Source organism: Neolamprologus brichardi, chromosome 4 (assembly GCF_056152115.1).
Source record: "Neolamprologus brichardi isolate AB-2024 chromosome 4, ASM5615211v1, whole genome shotgun sequence".
Taxonomy (NCBI): Eukaryota; Metazoa; Chordata; class Actinopteri; order Cichliformes; family Cichlidae; genus Neolamprologus; species Neolamprologus brichardi.
This window is the reverse complement of record NC_142107.1, coordinates 22,343,088-22,362,134: the sequence shown is the minus strand read 5'-3', so window position 1 is coordinate 22,362,134 and position 19,047 is coordinate 22,343,088. Positions and strand designations below refer to the sequence as shown.

The 19,047-nt window shown below is 41.8% G+C and overlaps 1 protein-coding gene across 1 annotated transcript; it reads left to right on the top strand.

The window, feature by feature from the left end:
* The first annotated feature begins 336 nt into the window (after window positions 1-336).
* On the top strand, window positions 337-17,806 carry LOC102786999 (splicing factor U2AF 65 kDa subunit-like). The gene is made up of 11 exons (XM_087840086.1): window positions 337-517; window positions 5,311-5,485; window positions 6,348-6,451; window positions 7,425-7,576; window positions 7,656-7,772; window positions 8,188-8,326; window positions 9,662-9,741; window positions 14,278-14,400; window positions 14,475-14,561; window positions 14,713-14,955; window positions 15,082-17,806. Exons 1-11 carry the CDS (start codon window positions 469-471, stop codon window positions 15,211-15,213), a joined length of 1,401 nt encoding a protein of 466 aa, XP_087696212.1. The 5' UTR covers window positions 337-468; the 3' UTR covers window positions 15,214-17,806.
* Window positions 17,807-19,047: the final 1,241 nt, after the last annotated feature.

The following is a 19,047-nucleotide window of genomic DNA, read 5'->3' as shown; positions in this document are numbered from 1 at the left end:
ACCCCACAATCACACTGCTTCCGCGGATCAAAGATTAAGCCAACACCATTTTCATTATCTTAAAATGTTGCTCAGTGTTCACTGAAGTCCACGTCAGGTAAGCTATGTACGAAATTCCTAAAAGTCATTCCAAAACAAAGATATGTGTAACATGTCAGGCAAATAATTTAAAATAATAAAGTAATACTGATAACTGGGAAAATTTAAAACAACAAAAACAATATAAAATGCAATGTTGTTTTTTGTTTTAGGATTTAAATTTCTTCTTTTGCGTATCACCGCTAAATGTTACAATTTTAAACTTCCGCTTGATTTTATTTTGAAGGGCTTGCCGGATGCTGTGAGTCTATCTTGACTCTGAGGAGCTCTTGGATTTTGCGCTGACAGAGCGGACAGGTCGCTTCATCTTTCCCGTCAGACACATCGGAGCCGCCGTGTTTTTCTTTTCACAGCAGCGTGACACACATCATGTCGGATTTCGAGGAGTTTGAGAAACAGCTGAGCGAGAATCGACAGGGTGAGTGCAGCCGTCCGTCTGTGCCCCAGTTCGTTCTGCAAGCTAGCAGCGTAGCGCCGGTGCGGACCGTTAGCTCGCTCAGTTGGTTTTATGAATGAATATCGCGACCTGACACCAACTTCAGCGCGTACTTTTCCTCTCTATGACTCAGCTTAGTTGCCTTATCTGTGCGATCATATTTTGATTAGACTTCAGCCTGCTTCTGAAGCTGCTAAATCTGTCACACAGCCCTGGACGCAGTCTGGGTGCCGGTAAGAGCGCACAGTCAATTTTACCTGAGGCAGCAGGAGGCCAAACTCCAGGAAAACCGCGCACCTCTTTATAGTTTTCTCCTGCACCGTGAAGACACCTGCGGGCAGAAATGTAGTAACACGGCACTTTCTGAATCATTTGGTACTGTTTCTGAATTCGGCATCCATTAACAAGTATTGCAACACGTTATTAACAAATTAATTTAAAAAATAATTTTTGAGTGATGGATCGAACAGCATCACCAGGGAAGAAATTAGAAAAGGACAAAAAAAAAATGAAGGAAACAGTTTATTTGTAATTTAATTTGTAATTTTTTCAGTAATAATTAGGAGTTGGAGCTGAGCTTAACACATACTTATCATCACTTTATATTTATGTCTGCGTGTATCTGCATATGTAATCCCTACACTAGTTTATTATTTTTAATACTATTTTAAAGCCTATTTTATTTATTATTTATTATCTGTTTTGAAGTTCTGTCAAAATGTCATTTTATTTTTATACATTTTAATAATTAAAATTTTAATTAAAATTTAAAAAAATTTCATATTTCATTGGCAAATTTTTTTTTATTACTTGGATGAATGAAAATTCATTCAAGTCGTGTTAGTTAAAAAATATATATTATTAAAAAATATATTATGTTTCACAAGCTCATGTGCCTATGAAAATATACATATATATATTTGTGTGTGAGTGTGTGTGTGTGTGTGTGTGTATATATATATATTAAAAATTGTAAAGAAAAGAGTAGAATATTGTTTTGTGATCAGATGTTCCTTCATTTGGTCAGCATATTCCAAGATAATGATGCCAGGATTCGTTGGGCTCAGATTGTGCAAGAGTGGTTGAGTAAGCATGAGACATGATTTTCACACACTTCTTGGCCAATGCAGACTGCACACCCGATGCCACTGAGAATCCTTGGGATAAGCTGGGATAACTTTGGGATAACTTTATGCAGCGGTCCAACTCTCCCATCACTAACATCTTTGAATGATGTCACAGCAGTCAGACTTAACCCAATATCAACTTTGAATCTTTTTAACTTTTTCCCAGCTTCTCCAGTGAATATTTGCTATTATATTCATTCATTTAGGTGTTATTAATCTCTTATAATGCGTAATATACCTGCAATAATAAAAACATGCCAGCGAAGTTAAAGAAGGTTTCCAGTCACAAAGAAAGAATAAAAAGTCAAACAGACCTCGTCCACAGCCTGACATTTATTCAAAGAGCTCCGGTACAGCTGGATCAGATCCACACAGAAAACAAGAATACCTCTTATCGATTTGTTAAAAGGTCTTAAGAACTGTACAGCCAAGAAGAAAGGCCACATTAAACTGTCACTTTTCTCAGAGAAATATGATCAGCAACATATCCAAGGGTGTCAGACCCTGCAGGTACTACAGAAAGGAGAATTTCTTTAATTATCAGTAGCGGTGAAAAGGGTAGATCTATTAAATATTTACATGATAATTATGAAGCAATTATCTGTAGAACTCAAAAGATTAAAGAGTTTATGGAATGACATGAAAATAATCAACTTTTAGAAGAACGTAAGAGTTCCTTTTTTACCAGGAATAGAAGACGTTACATTTAGAGTGTGACTTTAAATAAAGGTGTAAAAATTATAACTGTATTTTTTTATAACTGTATGTAATTGCTTTACTGTATTTATGACACATATTATGAAATATTTATGGGGGGTTTTGTAATCTTTCTGCAAAAAGAGGCTAACACCCCCACTCACCTCCAGCAGATCTGTTTGCACGGTCACGTCCACAGTAGTAAATTGTGCTTCTACAGATGGAAAATTACAGCGATATCACAGCCTGTGAGGTGAAAAAACAACCACACCAGGGTTATGAGCTGCTGACCCGTTCGGGCAAGTGACGCCGTTTCCACCAATCAAAATGAACCTTCACTAATGGCGACTTTCTTCTTAGAGTCAGTATTTTCACATTAAAAGGCCATTAAACCACCAGACATCATTAACCCTCTGATAAGATAAGATAAGATGACCTTTATTAGTCCCACAGGTGGGAAATTTGTTTTGTTACAGCAAAAGTGCAAAGTTATGTAGCAGAAATTAGACAACACTGGAATGCAATAAAATAGAATAGAATAAAATAAAATACTATATACAATAGAATAAAATAGAATAGAATAATATATATTCTATATGGGCAGCACGGTGGCACGGTGGTTAGCACTGTTGCCGCACAGCAAGAAGGTCCTGAGTTCAATTCCACCATCAGGCCGGGGTCTTTCTGTGTGGAGTTTGCATGTTCTCCCCGTGTTTGCGTGGGTTCCCTCCGGGTACTCCGGCTTCCTCCCACCGTCCAAAGACATGCAGCTTGTGGGCATAGGTTAATTGGATAATCTAAATTGCCACTAGGTGTGAATGTGCGAGTGGAAGTGAGTGCGAATGGTTGTCTGTCTCTGTGTGTTGGCCCTGCGACAGACTGGCGACCTGTCCAGGGTGTACCCCGCCTCTCGCCCTATGACAGCTGGGATAGGCTCCAGCGCCCCCCGGATGGATGGATAGAATAATATATACAATAGAATAAAATAGAGATACAAATACTATATACAACTGAGTAGGAAAATACAAAAATACAACTTCGTCAGAAGAAGAATTGCACATATAGCAGTCTTATTGCACATGTGTGGGTTTGTGTGTTTGATCAGCTACAAAAGTCTTTATTGTGGAGTCTGACAGCAGTGGGGAGGAAAGACCTGCGAAATCTCTCCGTCCCACACCGTGGGTGCCGCAGTCTCCCACTGAAGGAGCTGCTCAGTGCTGTCAGAGTCTCATGCATGGCGTGGGAGATGTTGTCCAACAGGAATGACAGCTTAGCCACCATTCTCCTGTCACTCACCACCTCCACTGGGTCCAGAGGGCATCCCAGAACAGAGCTGGCCCTTCTGATCAGCCTGTTCAGTCTCTTCCTGTCCCCAGCAGAGATGCTGCCGCCCCAGCAGAAAACACAATAGAACAGCGGTCCCCAACCCCCGGGCCTCGGACCGGTCCGTGAGTCATTTGGTACCGGGCCGCGAGAGTTGAGGCTCAGGTGTGAAATGTATAGTTTTCAGGGTTTTTATCGGTTTTCAGCGTTATTTTGTTATCGTTTTTATCATTAACTCTGTTTTTCTGGGTCTTTTCACGTGTGTTATGAATAAATCTTCTTTTTTTCGGTACCGGTACTAGTTTTATTTTGTTGTATTTATCCGCAACACCTTAAAGGCCGGTCCGTGAAAATATTGTCGGGCATAAACCGGTCCGTGGCGCAAAAAAGGTTGGAGACCGCTGCCATAGAAGATGGCTGAGGCCACCACAGAGTCATAGAAGGTCTTCAGGAGTGGGCGCTCTACTCCAAACGACCTGAGTCTCCGCAGCAGGTACAGCCTGCTCTGTCCTTTCCTGTAGAGGGCGTCTGAGTTATGAGTCCAGTCCAGTTTGTTGTTCAGATGAACACCAAGGTACCTGTATTTGTCCACCGCCTCAATGTCCATACCCTGGATGTCCAGTGGTTGCAGTGGAGGATGCTTGTGCCTGCGGAAGTCTACCACCAGCTCCTTGGTTTTACTGACATTGATCTGGAGGTAGTTCAGCTGGCACCAGTCCACAAAGTCTTGAGTCAGTCCTCTGTACTCCTTGTCGTCCCCATCAGCGATGAGGCCGACTATTGCAGAGTCATCAGAGAACTTCTGCAGGAAGCACTGGGTGGAGTTGTGGGAGAAGTCTGCAGTGTAGATGGTGAAGAGGAACGGAGCCAGAACCGTTCCCCGTGGGGCCCCCGTACTGCAGACGACCCTGTCCGACACACAGCCCTGAGTCCTCACATGAAGTCCTGATGTTCAGGACTTCATCAGCAGAGACTCTAACCTTGTGCTGTCTGTCTGAATATGTGTAAAGTCTTTTATCTCTCAAGTCTTTAAGGTACAAAAGAAACATCTGTTTAAAGTTTGTCCATAACAAGGTCCTTGTTGTCCATCTCCAGAGCAGCAGGTTAGGGTTGGTTGGTCACTGATGGCGATGGCACGACAGCCAACTGAATGAGGAAGAAATGAAAACTGTCTGTATCTTTAAATCCAGCCACCGCTCTCAGTATTTGCTCTAGCACTGCTTTAGCTGATGTTTTTCCTCTCTTATACTTTTATATTATCCCCTAAATGTGCTGATAAATTCAGTAATATTCTTTGAGATTAAGCTGCCGGTAAGTAGAAGAGGCCAGTAAAACTCTGATCTACTGGCCTGGATGGGAAAATTTTTATGTTGAACTCTGAGTTTATTGAAGCTTTCCAATATTCCGGGCAAACTCCTGTGAAACTAGAGATGTCAACTTAGTTTTATTTCCTGGGCACCAGGCTGATCTCAGGTGAGGTGGACGAGTAAAATCATTCGGAGTGTACCCGAACCTCTCTCAGAGTAAAGCGGTGTTGGTACAGCCTGAAAACATTTGGTTTTATCGCTGAAAAAAGAAGCGCCGCTGCTCTGTCGTGTTTGTCATCCCGTGTTTTTCCTGACCTCACAGAGCGAGAGAGGGAGCGGCACAAGAAGAGGAGTCGCAGCGGCTCTCCCGGACGAGGTGACAAGCATCGCAGCTGGAGCAAAGACCGAGGTAGCCGCAGCCGGGAGAAACGCAGCCGTAGCCGGGACAGGAAGAGCCGGGATCGCCGCAGCTCCTCCCGAGACCACAAGAAGCACAGGTGGAAAACAGCATGCCTTCCTACACCGTGTTTGTTTGTAGATCCTCAGACCATAAACAAAGTGAAACAAATGTTTGTTTTCATTACTGAATGAATGAATTCTGAATTCAATATTTTTGAATTCATAAAGTAGCAAAAGATGTCATTCCAATCACTGCCACATAAAGATAAGATACTCTTTATTTGCCCCAGAGATTTGGATATTCCTGCAGCCAAAACATTAAACACAGGGGTGTCAAACATAAGGACGGCCTGGCCAATGAGCTACCAGAAGGTTTTCTGTAGTTTTACACATTTATTTATCACAATTTAAACCCAAAGAGTTGATTTGAGGCAACACATTTTTTTCATTTACTAGAGCAGCGTTTTGTAGAAACAATGAGCCACACTGTTGAAATTGCACTTCTTATTTTTACGCTAAGGTGTCACAAGGATTAAATGTGGAGTTAAGCATCTTTAGAGTGATAGAAAGAGAAGCTTCAGCAGTCCAGTGGACTGAATGTGGCTCAGCTTGAGACCCCTGACCTCTAACAGCACAGATTAACTCGTGCAGCTCAATAAAATAAAATATAACAAAACTAAAATGAACACTTTGGCTTTAAAGATAAATTAGTTCAGGAAATTCAACAGTTAAAAACAACTCAATTGTAAAAAAAAAAAAGCAAACACTGCAAAAGATGAACAAGTTTTTCTGTGATGACATCATTATTAACTGCATTTCGTTGCCCTGTACCTGTGACATGTGCAATGACAATAAAGTTGAATTCTATTCTATTCTATTAAGATATTTCTGCTGGTTTTTCTGTGTTCACGTAACCTCTGAAAGGTTTCACGCAGATGTTTTTGTGTTTTCTGCGTGCAGCCACTCTCCAAGACGAACGAGGAAGAAAAGGACCTGCAAATATTGGGACGTGCCTCCTCCTGGCTTTGAACACATCACACCAATGCAATATAAAGCTATGCAAGGTACCCGACGTGTTCTCTTTGCCTCTTTAGCCTCTAAATCAGACTTCAGCAGAGCTGCAGTGAGTTTCTGCTGCTCCCCAGCTCTCTAACTCATCTGTTCTCCAACGCTGAACCCCGATCTGAGCTTCGCTACTTCACATGTGGGCTTGAGAAGTCAGACAACCTGCCGTAAATCCCGAACCAGCTGAAACAGTCGTGTTTACAGCGCTGTCTGCGTGTTTTTGCCGTTCACTGCCACCAGGGTTCAGTGTAAAAAGAACATAAAGGAATCGGCTACTTTGGTTTGTGTTTGTGCTGTTGTTGATCCTTCAGCTCGGCCACGGCTGCAGAGGAGACAGGTTAAACGCACAAAGAGCTTCTTTGTAACCGGAGCTTAAAAAACAATGAAAACTGTCAGTCTGTGCTTCTCGTTCTGCTTTGCTTGATCTGAACAGGCAGTGCTTGGCTTCTTCCTCTTTTCTGCACAGCTGGTCAGCGACAGCGTGAAGGAGGTGTGACGGTTGGATGTGGGCTGGCCGATGGAGATGTCTGCTGTTATTATCTAATGCAGGGACGCTGTGAGAGAGCCATGGCGCTCTTTGAGTACTGGTGCTTTTGCTGTCCCTGCTCCAAAAGCCAATCGGCAGCCAAACCAGGAAACACATGAGCATATCATCTCATTCTATAACCCATTAACATGGCTCTGGTAGCACTGTGATTGGTGGATTCAGAGATGGTTGTGTTAATCTAGACCAAATTATTTTATGTTTTTTGTAGTTTTTCAATCAGATTTGACTGAATCTATGCTCGTGTTTGTTCTGTGATGAGCTCTGAACCACGTTGACACCTTTAAACACTCGCTGTGCTTCACAAAACGACGTGTTTGTTGCTCTGCAGTCTGACTGTGGGATAGTTATCCCTGAAACACATTAATAGTGGCGTCTGTGTGCAGCTATTTGGCAGCAAACACTGTCCCTCCTTCGTGTTTCCTCAGCGGCCGGCCAGATTCCAACAATAGCTCTGCTGGCAACGTCCACCACTACTGGAGTAGCTGCAGCCCCGACACAAGTGCCCATAGTCGGCAGTCAGATGACGAGACAAGCCAGGCGCCTCTACGTTGGCAACATCCCGTTTGGAGTGACCGAGGTACTCTCGTGGTCGCTGTAGATTCGTACCAAACAGACCTGCTGGTGCGGCGCCTCAGGTTTGATTTCTGTCTCCTCAGGAGTCCATGGCCGAGTTCTTTAACGCCCAGATGCGCCTCGCGGGACTCTCACAAGCCCCGAGTAACCCCGTTCTCGCCGTGCAGATTAACCAGGATAAGAACTTTGCTTTCCTAGAGGTGAGGGTTTCTATTACTGAACTATTTTTAACGAATTATTTTCTGTTGGTAGATAATTAAACTTTTTAAAGAATATTTGTTGTGTGCTTATTATTTATCTACATTTTCATTTGTTTATTTTTTATTGACCGTTGAAATCACCCGTCCTTCTCACAGTAACATTACGTCATGTTCAGTTCTGAGCACAAGCAGCTTGTGTGAGAGGTCTGAGCTGCTGTTTAGCACTAGTTAACGTGAGGCGCATACACGTGCGTGGTGTCTGCACAGTTTTGGCTTCTGCTGCGATTCTTCACAGACGAGCCGAAGGTTAAATCTCACCCTCGGTAACGGCTCACTGTAGGATTTATCAGATTCCTGCTGAAGCAGTCGTGTTAGTAGGTGTGATTAGAATTGTTCTTGCGACTTTCTTTCCTAGTTTCGGTCTGTGGATGAGACGACGCAGGCCATGGCCTTCGATGGGATCATTTTCCAGGGTCAGTCGCTCAAGATCAGACGACCTCACGACTATCGGCCGTTACCCGGAATCTCAGAGCAGCCGGCGTTCCACGTCCCAGGTTTGACTCCGATGCTTTCTTCTTCTTCTCTTCAGAGTTATCCAGTGTCATTTAACGTCATTAAATTTAGTTAGAGTTAAAATGACCTGTTCTTACATGAAGCCAGACCTTATTTCCTGACATATACAAGTTCTTTTAATGGTGGATATTCATGTTAGCCAGGATGAGCTCTGCAGGACGTCACAGCGAGCTTCTATCTCTGCTGTGGCCACTCCTCTGTTTAGTTTCAGAGTAGTTGGGATGAAACGATGACTGATGAAAATGGACGGAGATGAAGAAACTTCTTATTATAATTGAGACGTCACAGCTTTATCCGAGAAATCCAGTTCAGATCTGATTTAGTTCAGTCTAGATTTGAGACAGAGTTCAGTGACAGCAGTACAAAAACATCACTTCAGCTTTCGCTTGTGTCATACTGAGCTCAAACCAGTCAAGTACAATTTCCCATCTATATCTGACAACACCTGTGATTTCATGAGGCCCAATGAGCACAAGGTTAAAGGAAGTCTCAGGGTCTTGGCCCATTTTTCTTTGTCACAGGTCTCCCAAAGCATGTTAGTCCTGCTGCCTGGACGTCCTGGGATGACCTTGTGAGATGGGCTTTAGAGCAGCGGTCTCCAACCTTTTTTGCGCTACGGACCGGTTTATGCCCGACAATATTTTCATGGACTGGCCTTTAAGGTGTCGCGGATAAATACAACAAAATAAAACTAGTACCGGTACCGAAAAAAAGAAGATTTATTCATAACACACGTGAAAAGACCCAGGAAAACTGAGTAAACAATAAAAACGATAACAAAATAACGCTGAAAACCGATAAAAACCCTGAAAACCATACATTTCACACCTGAGCCTCAACTCTCGCGGCCCGGTACCAAACAACTCACGGACCGGTACCGGTCCGAGGCCCGGGGGTTGGGGACCGCTGCTTTAGGGTCAAGAACACCACCCCCACAATCAGACCCCACCTCCCCTTCTGAACAAGCCTGTATTCTACACCACCTCCACATCGGTTTCTTTATTTGCGTTTGAATTACATGTGATGCTCAGAAGGCATGAAACATGATAGATTAGTAAATAATCGTGTTAAATAGTCAAGATTATCGTTATTGACTAATCACACAGCCTTAGCATCCCCACACATTCTTTTGATTGAAATCCAATCAGAAGAAAGATAGTTTAAAGGGGCAGGAGCTTGTTGAACTGTGAGTCATGCAAAGCTACTCTACTAGCTGGAAATAAGCAGATTAGATTTTACTTCATGGATCTTTTGTGCTTTGTAAGCTCATATTTGCTTTGCGATTTGTTTGTTTTCTCTTCTCGTGGTTCGTGTAGGCGTCGTCTCCACTGTTGTTCCCGATTCCCCTCATAAACTGTTCATAGGAGGCCTCCCCAACTACCTTAATGACGACCAGGTATTTATCTGAGCGCAGGCTGAACAGCTGCGCTCAGCTTTCCTCACTTTACGCTCACATGAGGTTTTTGTCACCCTGAAACATGCGTAGTATGTTTTACGTTTCACATTTCTTTGTGACGAGAGAAATATAAAAAAGAAAATATGGTTAGTCTCGAGTAACAAGGCTTCTGATGGAAGTGAAAATAGCTGAAGGGAGCGCATGGTGTAAAAGCACGAAATAGAAAACAACACAACATACAGTGCTTGTGCCTGTGTTCCATAATGTCACAGCTTTTATTTTGGTGACTCTCTGATTTTACATTAATCATTAAATATAAGCAAACTCCTTACACCTTTCTCATGCTAAGCTTACTGATTTAAGACAGGTAAGCAAAGTCCAGTTTATTTAAACAGCAGGCTGATAAAGTGACATGAAGTTACTTCTTTGTGGTATTTATTCCAGTGGGTCATTATCAAAGAAAAAGTCCACCTTAAGAGGTTAAAAAAATCCTTCTTCTTCGCCTTTCTGGATTTTTCTGTTGTTTGTTGATTGGTAGGTGCCTTTAACGAAATATATATATATATATAGCTGCACGGCACTAACGCATTAGCTCGCTAACTGCGCTAACGTGTTGACGCCGTGCAGCCCTTGCACGGGGCGATCCGCGTTAACTCGCTAACGGAGATTTGCCGCATTAATGCGGTTATGGCGTTAACGTCATTTTGACGAGATTAACGTTGACAGCACTAATATATATAAATGCTATATATACTTATATATACGATTTATATATAAGTTTATATGGAGAACTCCTCTGAATGTTGAGGAGATATCGACTGAAATTGAGCTACAGCTGGGCGTACTTTAGTGCAGTACTAATTTCTACCACCAGGTGGTGCAGTTTGTCAATTTAAAATGTAACATTTATATATCAGTTTAGCCTCGTAATGAAGCAGTTCATCAAATAGGGCATCTCTGCACTAGCTTCCTGCATGTTTCAGATGTTAAAGTTTTACTTTAATATGAAATGCTGAGCTCTTATGAGCCAGCTCGCAGCCTCAGTGTCAGGTGAGGCCTGGCTGTTAAGTAAAGTGCTTCTGCAATCAGGACCCCTCCGTTTTGGAACAGTGAGACTCATAGATATACAGAAGGATTCATAAAACACCCCATTCAGTTACTTGAATGATAAGAACATTGTTATTTACAGTGGCATCATGGGAAAGGCAAATCTGGAAATAATATCAGAATTTCCCAGAAACATTTCAACACACCCCCTGATTTTAATTAAAATAAGAGTCATTACAAAAAGTACATTTAAATGGAAATTTAGTTCCTGACTACATACTCACGAAAGGACGTAGAAAGTCAGTAAACAACTCCAGAAACGCTGCAGCAGCTCAAACAAAAGGTGGCCTTTCCCTTTGTTAAAGACTACAAAAACAGTTTGTTTTGTGCACCTGTACGCAGAGAAACTTAATTCTAACTGTCCATTCTGTCTCATTTAGCCTCAGTTAGTTTGCAGAGCACATGCAGCCTGATGTCTGTGATTCTCTGACTTATTTTTTCTTAATACTTGCAGTCACTGCCACTGCGTTGATACTCACAGCTCTTTCATTTTTGTTCCCCCACTTTGTCCCCAGCTAGGGGCCTGTAAGATCGTTAAGTCTGCGCTCATAATTTGTTCAGTAGTACTCATCTACTGCTGCCATGCCAACATGTAACACAAGGCAAGTAAGACATTCTGGTCCTCACACGGATACACTCCGAGTCCGCAGGTCGCTCACAGGCTACTTTCTTTCTCCCATCATGCTTTTGGAGCGCGTTTAAGATCCGGGGATTGATCATTGAGGTTTGGGGGTTTGTGTTGGTGAAGTTTAGTTCTTTTTTTTAACACCATCTACTGAATATGGGATTACTATTATATGCATATCTGTTTATATATTTGCCCGTGTTTGAACACTTCAATCGATTGTCTGTTTTGAAGCTAAAATACCACAAAATTAAGTCATTCCAGCCTCTAAATTATCCATAGACTCCATATTTTACAGTGTTTCCCACAGATCTGAATTTAATTTGTAGTGGTTGCGCTCGGGAGGAGCCACGCACACACTAAAGGTTACAAATAATCAGTACAAAGTTACAAACACAGATGGTAGAAAACATGGATGTAGCTTATTGATCTGAAAGTTAATGTAGAATTCAGTTCAGTTTTATTTATGTTAGGCCAACAACAGTTTCCTCAAAGTGTTTTCTATTGTAAGGTAAACCCTTACAGTAACATTACGGCATGCTTAAAGTTACAATATAACTTTAAGCATGCCTCCTTCGTAAAAGCCTCCAGGGGGCGACTCCTCTCTCCTCCTTTGGTTGGACAGGAGAGTGTCGACTGTATACCTCAGCAACGTTTTCCTAATGACTTTATGGCCTCGGTCACTAATTTCAGGTCTTATAGAACGTTTAGTAAATCATGGTCATGGAAAGAATCAGAAATGAGGATTATGTAGTACTTGCTTGTTGCCTCTCCAGGGAGTCTATCATCCAATAGCACAACAGACTCTGACTAGGGCTGGGCGATATGACCCTAAAATTCATATCTCTATATTTTTTAGCTGGGTGGCGATATAAGATATATATCTCGATATTTTTTTAAAGCCATAAGTCACACTGTGTCCCAGATGTCACACAGGCATTTTTATTTACATACAGCATAGATTTACATGAAGAAATTACTCAAAAAGAAATTATGAGCATTTATTAAATAATCATGCTCCATAAATAAAAGAAAACATTGTTTTTGTGCATAACAAAAAGCTCATAATTGTGCAGTCAAAATGTAAACTAACAGAGGCTGAGCATAATAACAAAGACAGATTTCACAGCTGCTCTGTTCCCAACTTCTACTGCGTGACTGACAGCCTTGAGTTTGAAATCCTCTTTATGGCCCTTATACACACACAATACGGTAATATTACGTTGAAGCACAGTAGGTATCACTCCGCGAGGGTCCAGACTACGGTAGCCGTAATGCTCCGACAATCTATCAAGCGCTGCATCTCCGTAGCTTACCAAAGTCGTACTAAAACATTTTTTGACAGATTGCTGAGCGCCGTGTACCACCTAAAATCGGTTCGCGGTCAGTAAGCACAACCAGAATTCATACATAAGGCGCGCTGTCAACTTTTGAGAAAATGAAGGGATTTTAGGCCGTTAGCATGGTTAGCTCGTTAGCGCGGTTAGCTCGCTAACACGTTGACACCGTCCAGCCCCACAACTCGCTAACGGAGATTTGCCGTGTCCATCTTGTCGCTGCCTGCAGGTAAAGCTATGGGGGAGGAGGGGGAGCTGTGTTCAGTGAAGGAGAGGCGAGGCCGAGCAACGTTGCGTAGAGACAAAAGTGGACGAATGAGAGGCAAACGTGTGGCTCCACAAGTATAATTATAACGTAACATAGACTATATCGATATAAAGGATATTGTCACATCTTATATCTCGTATGAAAATATATCGATATTTTTTAAAAACTCGATATATCGCCCAGCCCTAACTCCGACTCCACCATCTTTAACTGGTGACGTCGTCCTCGTCCTGCTCTGCAGCCTCACAGTAGGTTCTCCAGAGCAGGAGAAGGACCGGTGCTGCCGGGAATAGTTGCAGTGCAGCTGGGTTAGCAGGATGAGAAACTCCTGGTACAACCTTTTTTCAAGAGTGATTAGAAAGAGACATCAGTGATTGGCCAGTGCTGTGCCTCTCCTTTAGCCTCCTGTACTGATGTAGATTTCCAAACAAAACCAGCATGGCAGCTTGCTTGGAGGCTTTCTTGCAGGTTACTAAAACACAGAAAAAACACATTTGAGGTGCGAAACAAGCATCTCTGTGTTTATTCTCGTTTTTAGAGGAGTCACATAACCAGATTAGCTTGATTTGCATAAAATAGCCCAAAAAGTTAATGCAAATGAGGAGGTGGCGACTCCTCCACCCTGCTTGCATGTATGGTTTATTCATAGATTATGACGAGGAAGCGAGGAATTGTCACTTCCTGTGAGCAGCTGAATGACGTGAAAGACCGCCATCACAGCTTCCTGCACATCAAGCGAGGCAGCAGCGATTACATTTTCAAAATATAAGCAGCACTATTAAATCAATCCCCAGATATACTTTTGTCAGGCCAAAGGAAATTCTATATGTGGGAAACACTGTTTCAGCAAAATGGGGAAATGACACAAAGCCTGTATTTAATTGATTAACCGACAAAGTGAAATAAGCTGCAGAGTTATTGATCATTCTCAGGACTTTGAACAGTTTTATGTGCTGGTGTTGTTCCTGTGTTTTCCCAGGAAGCAGCGTAGTAGTGAGAAATCTTTACAGTGTAAAATGCTCCAGCAGTGTGTACAGATCAGCCCAGCACCTTACGAGTGACTCACATTCAGCTTCTATGTGTCGTGGTCTTAAACTGCTTTCGAGTCTCAAATGGACATTTAGAATTCACTGAGTAGACAAACACATCCGGCGGTGAGTTCTCCAGCTCAGATCTCGCTCCCGGACTCTTGTTTGCAGGTTAAGGAGCTCCTGACGTCGTTCGGGCCGCTCAAAGCGTTCAACCTGGTGAAGGACAGTGCCACGTCACTGTCGAAAGGTTACGCCTTTTGCGAATACGTAGACATCAGCGCCACCGATCAGGTAACGGCGATGAAGTGTTTCGGTGGGATCTTGAGCTGTGCCGTTTGGCTACAGGTGTGTTTGCTCTTCATCAGGCTGTAGCCGGGCTCAATGGGATGCAGCTGGGCGACAAAAAGCTGATCGTCCAGAGGGCGAGCGTGGGAGCTAAAAACGCCAATCCTGTGAGTACAAGTGGCAACATGAACCTGTGGTCTCATTTGTTGCATCATAGCATAGTCTGTGTATAAAAGAGGAAAGCTGCCAGCCACTGGTTTGGGATTTTGCACTTTGAGGCCTCAGCTTTAGCGTTTTTATGCTGTGTGTGCGCCGCAGACCTCCATCATAGAGACGCCGGTGACGCTGCAGGTGCCTGGGCTTCAGAGGCTCCAGAACTCTGGCATGCCCACAGAGGTGCTGTGCCTTCTCAATATGGTGATGCCCGAGGAGCTGGTGGACGACGAGGACTACGAGGAGATCCTCGAGGACATCCGCGAGGAGTGCTGCAAGTACGGCACTGTCCGCTCCATCGAGATCCCCAGGCCTGTCGACGGCGTGGAAGTACCCGGCTGCGGAAAGGTGATGTTTACTGTACATGTCCAGTGAGCCGCCATCGAGGGGGCGTTGGATTTATAGTCAGAAAATATATTCTAAAGCGTAAGTAGCATCAATTCTTCAGGACTCACCGGCGCTTTTTCGTTTCAGATCTTCGTCGAGTACGTCTCTGCTGCAGACTGTCAGAAAGCCATGCAAGCCCTCACTGGACGCAAGTTTGCCAACAGAGTGGTGGTCACCAAATACTACGACCCCGACATGTACCACAGACACGAGTTCTGAAAGCACAGACACGTCCCTCCTTGTTTTCCGTTTGTGGGCTGGGCGTCAGTCTGCTTCCCTCCTCCTCTGATCGTCGTGATCCTGTCCTTTAGAGACCAGAGCTGGAGCAGTTTTATTGCTGGACTGCAGTGTGTGTGTGTGTGTGTGTGTGCGTGTGTGTGTGTGTCTTCAGTACTAAATAACTTCCAGCTTTTGCCTAACACCCAGACTGTGAGTGAACTCATTCTGAACTTAAAAGATACTCTAGTATACATAACATTTGCCGTAGAATGAATGTGACATGTATCTTACCTACACTAATACTGCCTGACAATTTCAGAGTAGCTATCTATCAAGTATGCACTGTACGAGAAAAAAACAACAACCGTCAAATGTTTGGATTTTCTTCCTGAGCACAAACGTTCATGTCGGGTTTGAAAAGCCATCGTAATGTTTCTTCCGTGGCTTTGAGAAAAAGAAACGTGTTCATTTATTTATTTATTTATTTTTCGAGAGTAATATTTCCTGCTATATATGTCACATGTTAATGTTCCTTAAACATATACAGTGCTGTGTGCTGCTTACATAGACCAAATGTTGACTTGTTTCATGTCAGTAAAGCCTGAGTGGCGACTTTGTAAATACTATCAGAGATACATTCGATTGGCGAAACACTAAAAGCTGCTTTAATTCGAGAGTAATCAAAACCAAATTTGAAAAGTTTCAGCTGGAAACTTTTGATCAGACAAAGGGACAGTTGACCCATGGTTAAACCCTCCACCTGAGGGGTGTATGTTCTCATTTCTAACTCTGCACCTTTATTCTGGGACTCCACTAAAGCAGTTCTGCATGATTCTGTTCAAAAACACTGTTATTCACTTTCATCCTTTCTGTGAAACACACCATTGTAGATCCTGCGTCTTTAAGACACCCCCCCTTCCTTCCTAAAACGCTTACCTTATTCTGATTAGCCAATTTTGGGAAGCCTGCTGAGGGGCAGGACCAAGTTAGCTTTGTGAGCTGTAAGCTGTGCTGAACTGCTGTGACCTGTGAGTATTTATTCGACCCCATGCGTGGGTCAAACACTGATTGGTTGAAAAGTTGGCAGGAACGTAGAAGACACCAGTGTTCACGACGAATGAGAGGATTACAAAAAAAAACATCAAAGTTTTTAAAAAATACAATGTGAGAAGTGCAGACAGCATCTGGGGATTTTTTTATTTATTTTTTTTATCAGATTTGATTTGTGATTCTCCACAAGCAGTTTTAATGTGCCGCTCGTCACTGAAATTAAAGTAAATTTTGATAATGTGTCATAAAAAAAGTCCCCAGAGCAGTTTCAGGATGTCTGCTGGGGTTTAGAGGAACTTTGTTAGAGCAACAAATGTGTATTTGGCTGTCGTGACACTTTGTTAGGTTACAGGTAAAAGAAACAAAACAAAAACGCCTCCTTCTGGCCAAGCTGTGTAGCTCCATCATTATTTGCAGCACTTTTCAGCTTAATTTATTATTGATTACTGATAACTTTGACCTGGGTAAGGATCAGAACTCGTGATCATGAAAGCTAGCTGTTTTACTAAAACTCAGAAATATTTTATACGTTGCTGCCTTCATAGGGGATGCAGCAGTGTTTCAGACCTTTAAATAAGATTTTTAAATGCATTTGAACAGTTTTCTACATTTATTAGAGAGCGATTCCACTTCCTGTTATTCCCAAATGTGGCTGTAGTTCATCCAGAAGACCAGCAGGGGGCTGAGTGTGACTTTTTCAATAAACTGAATGAATGGAGCCAAACAGCTAATAAAAATGTTTACGTTGTATCTTAGTTTTAGTATTAGTTAGTACCTAGTATTGATAAAATGTCCTAACTTAAGTGGTTAGTTTTTCTTACAGGGAGGCAGATTCGGCTCATCAAATCTTCGCCTTCTGCTGCTTGACTGAGTTTCTTTCTATTAAACAGGAAGTCCATGATTTGGGGACTAGAAGTTAAAATTTAAAAAAGTAATATTCGCTTCTTCCGTTGTTGGTTTTAATCAGTTTCCACACATCATGTCGCTTTCCTGCTTTATTTTTGTGAATAACCTGATGTAGTGACAGTAAAAAAAAGGTGCAAGGGTTTAACAAAAGGTCGACTGTGTCCGTCTAACCATAAATATTCAGAAATTAATTTTCAAAATCAGACGAAGTAACCATGGTCTTAATTAAAACCACAAAGCAGATGAACACATGCTGAGAAAAGCACCTTTAAGTTGTGTAGATAGCCAACTGAGCATTTTTTAAGCTTTATTGTTTGTGTGCTGCTGTTTTGCATCTGTTGAAGAAAAATGTATGAAATTAATTTATTCTGAAGTATCTTAAATCTGCTTAGAAAGTGCAGGCACACAAATATGAACTAAGACACCAGAGACTGGAAGGAAAGCCCGTATTTGCACATGCAGCGATGTTCTGTAGTCAAACGTGTATTTTATTGTAATAAACAGAACACATCAGATGGTGATAAACACACTGCTGTATTTTCTACAGTTTTGAATGGTTCAAAGGTTTAAAACATGTTTAGTTTGTACGACTCCCCATCCTTCCACGCCATCGCCTCAAATAAATGCTTGCATCCACCGCCTGGCTGCTGCTGTGATGTTTTTATTTCTGAACTATCTGTGACCAGGACACATCAGATGTAACTGGACATACTCATTAAATAAAGATGAATGATAAGATTATTGAGATAATAATTAGTTTGTCCTTAATGTTAACCCTTTATAGATGGATGGAGGGACCAGAGGTCACTCTTTTATGAGCACTTGCTGTGTTTCATTGATTATAATGTTGGCTTAATATATGTGGTGTTAATTACTGTGTGGTCCTTCACCTCCTTTATTTTCATGAGATAAATGATACATCCAGCTGCTCTCCCTCTGATTCTAAGTGCTGTAAACATTACAGGTAGAGCTTTAGAAAGCAGTCTTTTATTTTGAAAGGTTTAAGTTAATGTGATGGCATCACACTGCTGTTCTGAACTTGTGTTTAGTGTTAGTATCCATATTATAAGTGTTGGTAAGAACAACAGGTTTTGCTCTGAAGGTCAGTTTATCTATTCAAACTAGATGTAATGTGTCCTTTCATTTCCTGTTTATACTGTCAAAATAAATAAAGCCTATTACAGCGCAGTATTACAGTATTAATGTAGATATGCATCGTATGACTCCTGTCAATGCAGGTATGATGTACTGATATTATAGGATACCTGGCCAATGCTTGTCTGCATTTCAGAATAAATGTGCTATGTTTTAAATCTTTATTATTTCAGCAAAATTTCACAATTGGACAAGTAAATAAAAACAATATTTAATATTTATTTGTTTGTGCGTGTGTGTGTGTAAGATTGTAAAAAAAAACAAAACAATAGTAATGAATTTTATTTTGTAGGTGTGACCAGAAGGTGAGGTGATTTCGCCGCTTTTTTTTTTCAAACTTTATCCTCAACTTTGCTCAAATATTTGTTGTTTTAAACATAATTAATTATTAATGAATTATTATTAGTTAATTAATATTCATTTCTGTAAAAATTACGGAATTAAGGAAGGAAACTCCATTAATAGTCGATTTTACTTTGTAGGTGTAAGCCGGAAGTTGAGCGCAGGTCTTACTTAAACCGCTGTGACAGAAGTAGATGACGCTGTAAACTCTACTTTTCTCTTTTTTATAAAACATTACTGTTTAATGGATGTGTAACAGCTGTATGTGTTTTTTAGCAGTGAGTTTTATCTTAAAGTTAAAACAAACCGTTAAAAATCAGCTTTATTTTGAAGGTTTCGATCGGAAGCGGAGTGGCGGTATCACGTCAGAGGCCATGACCA

Bases quoted from the DNA above. Each gene is read 5' to 3' on its own strand.
- LOC102786999 (XM_087840086.1), top strand. From the start codon at position 469: ATGTCGGATTTCGAGGAGTTTGAGAAACAGCTGAGCGAGAATCGACAG. The intron at 518-5,310 runs GTGAGTGCAGCC...CTGACCTCACAG, and splicing joins GCTGAGCGAGAATCGACAGG to AGCGAGAGAGGGAGCGGCAC. The intron at 14,401-14,474 runs GTAACGGCGATG...GCTCTTCATCAG, and splicing joins ACATCAGCGCCACCGATCAG to GCTGTAGCCGGGCTCAATGG.